Source organism: Chiloscyllium plagiosum, chromosome 7, assembly GCF_004010195.1.
Source record: "Chiloscyllium plagiosum isolate BGI_BamShark_2017 chromosome 7, ASM401019v2, whole genome shotgun sequence".
Classification (NCBI taxonomy): domain Eukaryota; kingdom Metazoa; phylum Chordata; class Chondrichthyes; order Orectolobiformes; family Hemiscylliidae; genus Chiloscyllium; species Chiloscyllium plagiosum.
In genome coordinates this window covers 107,501,279-107,511,261 of record NC_057716.1, presented here as the reverse complement: position 1 = coordinate 107,511,261, position 9,983 = coordinate 107,501,279, and the positions used below count along the sequence as shown (strand labels likewise).

The window sequence follows — 9,983 nt, the reverse complement described above, 5'->3', positions numbered from 1 at the left end:
GAACTCAGCACCAACTTCCTAACCTGCAATCTTCTTCCTGACCTCTCCGCGCCCACCCCCTCTCCGGCCTATCACCCTCACCTTAACCTCCTTCCACCTATCGCATTTCCAACGCCCCTTCCCCCAGTCCCTCCTCCCTACCTTTTATCTTAGCCCACTTGGCACACTTTCCTCATTCCTGAAGAAGGGCTCATGCCCGAAACATCGATTCTCCTGCTCCTTGGATGCTTCCTGACCTGCTGCACTTTTCCATCAACACATTTCAAAGTGTCAGCATTATGAATTTGCTCAGAGATACAGAAAGCAGAACATTATGGTAACAATAATGCAAAGATGACCATCTCAAAGAATGGCCAGAGAGCCTTAGAAAACAAGGAATCACACTGAAGGAATTCAATCTTTATTTCTTAAGTGATAATATCATCTAATAACTGTTTGTTAACTCAGCTAGAGCTTCAGTACAAACCCTTTATACACATGTGGAGAGACAGAAACAATTAGATTAGATTAGATTACTTGCAGTGTGGAAATAGGCCCTTCAGCCCAACAAGTCCACACCGATCTGCCGAAGCGCAACCCACCCATATCCGTTCCCCTACATTTACCCCGGCATCTAACACTACGGGCAATTTAGCCTGGCCAATTCACCTAACCTGCACATTTTTGGACTGTGGGAGGAAACTGGAGCACCCGGAGGAAACCCATGCAGACACGGGGAGAACGTGCAAACTCCACACAGTCAGTCACCTGAGGCGGGAATTGAACCCGGGTCTCTGGCGCTGTGAGGCAGAAGTGCTAACCACTGTGCCAACGTGCCGCCCACAATGCAGCACATACCAAGGAGTGAGCCCTCTACAGGCAGAGTGATGGGCTAATCTTCAACTCAACAAATGCATTGGAGGTGCCGGTGTTGGACTGGGGTTGGACTTCATCATGTGGTTGTGAAGGTGATTAAGAGCGCTAGTACTGAACCTGTTGGACTATAACCTGGGGTTGCGTGATTTTTAACTCAGCAAATGAAGGGGCTGTCATTCTGATCTATTTTCTAAATAGAACTTAAAAACTAGCATTGCTAATCAATTAGTTACTAAGTCAGTTATTCCTTTTCATCTCTTGCTTTTTCTTTTAAGTTGCCATCTTGCTGATAGTTTAATAGTTATGTCACAAAGATTCTACATGACAGTTGAGGAAGAGGATGCAGATCTCATATATCGTGAATCATTGCTTTGCTTCATGATTCCTTTTGTAACCAAGAGTTTGACCAGATGCCTCCTGAATTTCACCCCAATAAACCCATATATGATTGGGTTAATGCAGCTGTGCAAGAATCCCAAACTTTGAGTTACAATGAGAGCTCTGTCAATGTGATTACGCTTCTCACAAGTCTCAGCAATGAGTTTGCTCCTCATCAGTGTGTCGATGAATACCGTAATATTGTGTGGGAACCAACAAATGAGAAAAGCCAACACCACCACGATGATGACTTTCATGGCTTTATGTTTCCGAAATCCCTTCGTTTGACACAATTTCTGGATTGTCGCACTGTAGCAGAATACCATGGCAACCAGAGGGATAAGAAACCCAATAAAATGCCGCAAAAATCTGGTGATTATTCTCCACGTTTTTGCTGATTCTCCATCAAGTGTCTCATAACACATCTGTCTGTTGGAACCAGGTGGAGCATATTCACCCTTGTATAAAACTGATAAAGACAGAACCATAGCCAGCAACCAAACAGTAGCACAAACCAGCATAATTATAAATGGTCTCTTCTGCTTGTGGGATTGTGTAGCATAGACAATGGACAGATAGCGATCAATACTGATACAAGCCAGCAATAAAATCCCACTGTAGAAGTTAATCTCCTGTAACATGCTGATAATTTTACACATGGCATCACCAAACACCCAGCCAGATACGGCATCCACTGCCCAAAAAGGCAAGGTCACGGCAAAGAGCAGATCAGCCACTGCCAGATGAAGCAGGTAGATGTCTGTGGATGAGATGGTCCATCGATTATAAAGTAGGACAGTCATTACAATAATATTCCCTGTCACAGCGAGGAAGCACACCAGGCTATAGATAACAGCCAGAGCTGTGTTGATTGACTCATTCACGACAGAAGTACAGGGCGACGTGTCTGAATCAATTTTGTAACCATCATAATTATTTGTATAATTTTCAAATAAATCACCAAAGTCAATATCTCCAAATTCAAACTGCTTGATGTCCATTTTCTGAAAGAAAGAAGATCAGGGAGTGAGAACAATCTATAGATAATAGCCAGTGTTGCATTCATTGATTTGTTTCTGGTGAAAGTACGGGAAAATGTGTTTCAATCATCATCAACTTCAGCATGACCAGCATAATTTAGATCGGAGTGGTGCTGGAAAAGCACAGCAGGTCAGGCAACATCCGAGGAGCAGGAAACTCGACGTTTCAGGCTAAAGCCCTTCATCAGGAATGATCAGCATAATTGTCAAACAGCTTGTTCGATTTGTCTCAAGTCTCTTTCCAAAAGCAAATTAGCTGTAACTGAAGAATCAGAATAAAGCCAATTTATGATCTTTTAAGAAACTTTGTAACTAGGCACACATAGAGAAACCAAATGCACACAGGAACAAAGGGCTTATGAGCAGGAGTCGACCATTTGGCCCTTCAAGCCTGTCATGCCACTCAATAAATTCAAGGCTGGTGGCTCTGAAGGCCATTTCCTGTCAGTCTCATTCTCACGCTCCTCCCCCTCTTTCTGCATAACTCTCAATTCTGTTGAATAGAACCGTACAGCACAGGGACGGGTCATTTGGCACTTTCTGCTGAACATGATGCCAAATTAAACTAATCCCTTCTGTCTGCCCATGATCTATATCCCTCCATTCCTTGCATATTCATGTGCTCATCTAAAAGCCCCTTAAACCCCATTATAATATCCGCCTGCACCACCATCCCTGGCAGTGCATACCAGACTCCTATCATCACTGTATAAAAATCTTGCCCCTCACACCTCCTTTGAACTCCCCCTCATCTAAAATGCATGCCCCCTAGTATTAGACATTTCAACTTTGGGAAAAATATTCTAACTGTCAATCTTGTCCATGCATATCATAATTTTACAGACTTCTATCAAGTCTCCCCTCAGCCTCCACCACTCCGGAGAAAAGTACCAGAGTTTTTCTAGCCTCTCCTCATAGCTCATACGCTTTAATCCAGGCAATATCTTGGTAAACCTCTTCTGCACCCTCTTCAAAGCCTCCACATCCTTCCTGTAATGTGGTGACCAGAATTGAACACAATATTACTGAAACATTTCCCATGAGTTCATCATACAGCTAAGTTGCAATGTGACTTGTAAGTCAGACACAAAGAGACTACAAAGAGGTATGGACAGGTAAACTGAATGGACATCAAGGCAGAAGATGGTTCAAATTTCTGTTAAAAATCACACAACACCAGGTTATAGTCCAACAGGTTTAGTTGGAAGCACTAGCTTTCGGAGCGCTGCTCCTTCATCAGGTCATTGTGTCACACAACCACCTGATGAAGGAGCGTCGCTCCAAAACCTAGTGCTTCCAATTAAACCTGTTGGACTATAACCTGGTGTTATGTGATTTTTTAACTTGGTACACCCCAGTCCAACACCGGCATCTCCAAATCAGATTTCTGTGATAGCAAATCCCTCATCTCAGCCTATTCCAAATTCTTAGACTGTGACCCCTGGCTCTTGACTTCCCGGTTATTGGAACATCATTCCTGCATCTTCCCTGTCCAATCCTGTTAAAATTTTATCGGTTTCTATGAGATCCACCACTGATCTCCAGCAAATAAAGTTTTAATCAATTCAACCTCTCCTCATCCGTAAATCTTGTTGTCCTAGGAATCAGTCTGGTAAATGTTTGTTGCACAGCCTCCTGAGCCAGGATATCTTTCTTCAGAGAAGAAGACCAGTACTGCACACAATACTCTACTGAGGTGCATGTAACAATAATAAATCAAATCAAAAATTGAATTAACTCAAATTAGTTCCCTGTTTAGGGTTTTTAATCTGATTCAGTCAGGGACCCTGGCTGGCATATAAAAAAGAGAGTGTCAGAGATACTGACACTCTAAGAGCTGACTGTGAAGAGTCTGTACTAAAGTCAAGAATTGTTCATCAGGAAATAAAGAATGTCTTGGTGATGGATACCAACCTCTGTGGAGTTGCTCATTAGTATTCATTAGAATGGTGTAGCAAAATGCAGGGGATGGGGACAATTGAAAGGTGGAGCTGGTTTAAGGAACAGATATTGTGTGTCTTTGATAGGTATGTCCCTGTCAGGCAGGAAGGAAGTGATAAGGTAAGGGAACCATAGTTTACTAAAGAAATTGTATCTCTTGTTAAGCAGAAGAGAGAGGCTTATGTGACGTTGAAACAAGATGGTTCAGTCGAGGCGATGGAGAGGTACAGTTAAGCTAGGAAGGATTTAAGAAGAGCAAGGAGTGGATATGAGCAGTCTTTAGCAGGTAGAATAAAGGAGAACCCTAAAGCTTTCTATAGATATGTGAGGAATAAAAGGATGACTAGGGTAGGAATAGGGCCAGTCAAAGACAGAAGTGGGAAGTTTAGTGTGGACCCTGTGGAGATCGGAGAGGTACTAAACGAACATTTCTCATTGGTTTTCACTCAGGAAAAGGAGAATATTGTAGAGGAGAAGACTGAGATACAGGCTATTAGACTAGAAAGGATTGAGTTTACTAAGGAGAAGATGTTACAATTCTAGAATGTGTGAAAGTAGATAAGTCCCCTGGGCTGGATGGGATTTATCCAAGGATCCTCTGGGAAGCTAGGGAGGAGTTAGCGGAGCCTTTGGCCTAGATCTTTGAGTCATCATGATCTACAGGTTTAGTACCAGAGAACTGGAGGATTGCAAATGTTGTGCCCTTGTTCAAGAAGGGCAGTAGAGATGACCCAGGTAATTATAGACCAGTGAGCCTTACATCTGTTGCAGGAAACGTTTTTGAAAGTTTAAGAGATAGGGTTTATAATCATCTAGCAAGCAACAGTTTGATTGGAAATAGTCAACATGGTTTCGTCAAGGGCAGGTCATGACTCACAAACCTCATTGAGTTTTCTGAGAAGGTGACCAAGCATGTAGATGAGAGTAGGGCAGTTGACGTGGTGTACATGGACTTCAGTAATGCCTTTGATAAGGTTCCACATGGTAGGCTGATGGAGAAAATGCAGAGGCATGGGATTGAGGGTGGTTTAGCAGTTTGGATTAGAAACTGGCTATCTGAAAGAAGGCAGCAAGTGGCGGTTGATGGAAAATATTCAGCCTGGAGTCCGGCTACTAGTGTGTGTCACAAGGATCTGTTTTGGGAACCACTGCTGTTTGTCATTTTTATAAATGACTTGGACGCAGGCATAGGTAAATGGGTTAGTAAATTTGTAGATGACATTAAAGTCGGTGGAGTAGTGGACAATATGAAAGAATGTTGCAGGTTGGAGGGGGACTTGGATAAACTGCAGAATTGGGCTGAGAGGTGGCAAATGGAGTTCAATGCAGCTAAATGTGAGGTGATTCACTTTGCGAAAAATAACAGGAAGGCAGTGTACTGGGACAATGGAAAGATTCTTGATAATGTGGATGTGCAGAGGGATCCTGTTGTCCATGTATATAGATCCCTGAAAGTTGCCACCCAAGTTGATAATGCTGTTTCGAAGGCATACAGTGTGATAGGTTTTATTGGGAGAGGGATTGAGTTCTGGAGCCATGATGTCATGCTGCAACTTTACAAAACGCTGGTGCGGCCGTACTTGGAATATTGTGTACAGTTCTGGTCATCCCATTACAGGAAGGATGTGGAAGCATTGGAAAAGGTGCAGAGGAGATTCACCAGAATATTGCCTGGTCTGGAGGGAAGGTCTTATGAGGAAAGTCTGAGGGACTTGGGTCTGTTCTCATTGGAGAGAAGAAGGCTAAGAGACGATTTAATAGAGACATACAAGATGATTACAGGATTAGACAGGGTGGACAGTGAGAGTCTTTTTCCTCGGATGATGATGTCAGCTTGTATGAGGGGACATAGCTGCAAATTGAGGGGTGATAGATTTAAGATAGATATCAGAGACAGGTTCTTCACTCAGAGCCTCGTAGGGGCATGGAATGCCCTACCTGCCAATGTAGTTAACTCAGCCATATTAGGGACATTTAAACAATTCTTGGATAAGCATATGGATGATGATGGGATAGTATAAGGGGATGGCTTAGATTAGTTCACAGGTTGGCACAACATCGAGGGCTGAAGGGCCTGTTCTGCGCTGTATTGTTCTATGTTCCTTTGAGTTTGAGCATGTTCCGCCTGTGCCGTATGGTACCAGTCACAGAATCACAGAAGTGATGCAACAGAGGAGGCCATTCATCCCAGCATGCCTCAAAGGATCATTATGACTTAGTGTCAAACCCTTGTCTTTTCCCTGTACCCTTTCATGTTGCTCTCTTCAAGTAATCATTGAAACCCTACTGAATATCTCAATTGTCTCCATCTCCACCAAATTTCCAAGGAGTGCATTCTAAACCAGAAAATCTCATTGTGTGAAAAAGATATTTGTCACATCACATTTGTTACATTTGCATATTACTTTAAATCTGTATCTTCTACCTTATTGATACTTTTAAAATAAGGACAGTTTCTTCCTTATCCCCACATCTATTTCGAAGATTTTGAAATATTCTATCAGATCTTTGCTTCGCCATTTTTTATTCATTCACGGGATGTGGATGTTGCTGGCTCAGTCAGTATTTGTTGCCCATTCCTAATTGCCCAGGGGGCAGTTAAGAATCAACCACGTTGCTATGGGTTTGGAGTTACACGTAGGCCAGACAAGATAATCATGGCAGATTTCCTTCCAAAAGGGCATTATTCAACCAGATGGGTCTTTTCAGAAAATTAGCAACAGTTTCAAGGTTATCATTAGACTTCTTATCCCAGCTTTTTATTGGATTTGCCATGCAGGATTTGAACATGGATCCCTGGGATATTACCTGGACTCTGGGTTAATAGTCTAGTGATATATATATATATATATATCCCTGTCTAAACCAGGGATCATCCTACTGAACCTTTTGTGAACTGCCCCCAGTGCAATAATAGCTTACCATAAATATGGGGACTAAAACTACTCACAGTACTCCAGATGTGGTCTTACCACACCTTGGACACTTACAAAGTCAGAAGTCACACAACAGCAGGTTATAGTCCAAAAGGTTTATTTGAAATCCAAGCTTTTGGAGTGCTGCAGCTTCCTCAGGTGAAGTGACTTACTGTTACAGTAAGACTTCCCTACTCTTTTACTCCAACCACCTTGAAATAAGGGCCAACATTCCATTAGCCGTCCTGATTACCTGCTGCTCCCGTATGTGAGCTTTCTGTGCCTCGTATACAAGTCATAGAGTCGTAAGAGCCATAGAGATGTACAGCACAGAAACAGACCCTCTGGCCCAATCCATCCATGCCGACCAAATATCCTAAATTAATCTAGTCCCATTTGCCAGCACTTAGCCCATATCCTTCTTAACCCTTCTTATTCATATACCCATCCAGATGCCTTTTAAATGTTGTAATTGTACCAGCTGCCACCATTTCCACTGGCAGTTCATTCCATACACGCACCACCCTCTGTGTGAAACAGTTGCCCCTTAGATCTCTTTTAAATCTTTTTCCCTCACCCTAAACCTATGCCCTCTAGTTGTGGACTCACCCACCCCTGGGAAAGTGCCTTATCTATTCACTCTATCCATGCCCCTCATGATTTTATAAACCTCTATAAGATCACCCCTCAGCCTCCCACGCTCCAGCAAAAACAGCCCCAGCCTATTCAGCCTCTCCCTATAACTCAATGCTCCAACCCTGGCAACAGCATTGTAAATCTTTTCTGAACCCTTTCAATTTTCACAGCATCCTTCCAATAGCAGGGAGACCAGAACTGTATGCAATATTCCAAACATGGCCTAATTAATGTCCTGTCCAGCTGCAATATGACCTTCCAACTCCTTTACTCAATGCTCAAGGAACTATGAACCTGCACTCTAAGGTCTCTATTCAACAAAATTTCCCCAGGACCTTACCATTAAATGTATAAGTTCTGCCTTGATTTGCCTTTCCAAAATGCAGCACCTCACATTTATCTAAATTAAATTCCATGTACAACTCCTTGGGCCAAGGGCCCATCTGATCAAGATCCTGTTGTAATCTGAGGTAACTTTCTTCGCTGTCCACTACCCCTCCAATTTTGGTGTCATCTGCAAATTTACTAACTATACCTCCTATGTTCACATCCAAATCATTCATATAAATGACGCCCTTTGCATTTCAGCTTTCTGCAGTTTTTCTACATTTAAATAATATCCTGTTCTTTTGTTCACCTTTCCAAAATGAACAACAATCTCGTGTTCTCCCAATGTTTGTATGAGTTTCTTCTGGGTGTCCCAGTTTCCTCCCACAGTCCAAAAATGAGCAGGTAAGGTAGATTGGTCATGCTAAATTGCCCTGTAGTGTCTAGGGAAGAGCAGGTTAGGTGGGTTAACCGTTGTAAAATGCAGGGTTACAGGGATTGTATTGGGGTTTGATCTAGATGGGATCCTTTTCAGAGGGTCGGTGCAGACTCGATGGACTGAATGGCCTCTTTCCACACTGCAGGGATTCTATGATTTATTATTCAAACTTTTACAATTATATTCCATTTGCCAGCTTTTTGACCATTTACTTAACCTATCAATACCTCTCTGTGAACTATGAACTCTCACAGGTTGTTATGGTAACAGAGATACCTACTCTGAGTAATGAATACAGATGATGGTATATTTAGACTTCCAAACGATGTTTGATAAAGTGCCATGTGGACTTGTCAGCAAAAAAATTAAGCTCACATATTAAAAGGTAAGGAATTAGAACTGATCAGAAATCAGATGAATTGGAAACAGAGAGTGGCAGTGAACAAATGTTTTCTGGTTTAGATAAGGTAATCCAAGATGGAGGACAGGAAAAATTTCTGCTGTAAGAGCTGCTCCTTTTTTTGAGGTATTTAAGGTGTTGGAGGTGATTTCCTCGAATTCCAGGAGCAGCAATTACTGTTTTATATGCTGTTGCATTGTTTTGGAACTTTGGGAAAAAAAGTCAAAACAACAGCAGTTTAAAAGGGAAAAGAGCAGACAACGGAAGCACATGGTGAGGACAGTGCAGGAGAGAGAGAGAGAGAACCTGCACAGTTACTGCCTTTGCTGTTTGAATTTGTATATCGCTGGACATCAGAGTGCATCTGGGAAAATTAACAAACAGTGAAATTCACAACTAATCTTGGAGGAACTGTTGGGCGAATTTCACAGCACAGCATCAGATAAGTTAATTGTTGTTTTAAGTCTGTCCAAGAGAAAGGCTGCAGTAGTGAGTATAGTGGATTCTTTCTTGAATATATGTTTTTGGAGATAAGACTCTTGATTAAACTTAAAATATAAGCCATAGCTATTAATTTAACCTGGGGCAGTGTCTGTAGAGGAATAAGACAGTGCTATTTTCTGGGTCTGTAGATTGTGAAGGAGGAAAAATGGAGCAAAAAAAGTGATGTGTACTTCTTGTGAGATGTGGGAGTTTAAAGAGAGTTTAAGGGTTACTGCGGATTATATCTGCCATAAATGCTGTTGGATGCAAATCTTATCAGATCGAGTGGATTGGTTGGAGAGACAAATAGAAGCAATGAGGAATTTGCAACAGCAACAGTATGTGATGGATGGCAGTTATAGGAAGGGGGGAAAGTCTAAGGATACAGTCACATGGATGGGTTAATTCCAGGAATGGTGAGAGAGGTCGGCACCTAGGGCAGGAGTCTTTTGTGGATATACCCATTTCAAACAGGTATGCTGTTTTGGAAAATGTAGGGGATGTTGGATTCTCAGGGGAAGGTAGCACGAACAGCCAAGTTTCTGGTATTGAGACTGGCTCTAATGCAA

At 42.3% G+C, this 9,983-nt stretch overlaps 1 protein-coding gene across 1 annotated transcript in view; it reads right to left on the bottom strand.

Moving 5' to 3' along the window:
- Positions 1 to 1,041: 1,041 nt before the first annotated feature.
- LOC122551853 (C-X-C chemokine receptor type 2-like) overlaps positions 1,042 to 9,983 on the bottom strand; it is a 12,216-nt gene continuing 3,274 nt past the window's right edge. Inside the window, exon 2 of the mRNA XM_043694381.1 lies at positions 1,042 to 2,237. Within this exon, the coding sequence (XP_043550316.1) occupies positions 1,173 to 2,234 (1,062 nt within the window). The 5' untranslated portion in view covers positions 2,235 to 2,237 and the 3' untranslated portion in view covers positions 1,042 to 1,172. The remainder of the gene's footprint in view (positions 2,238 to 9,983) is intronic.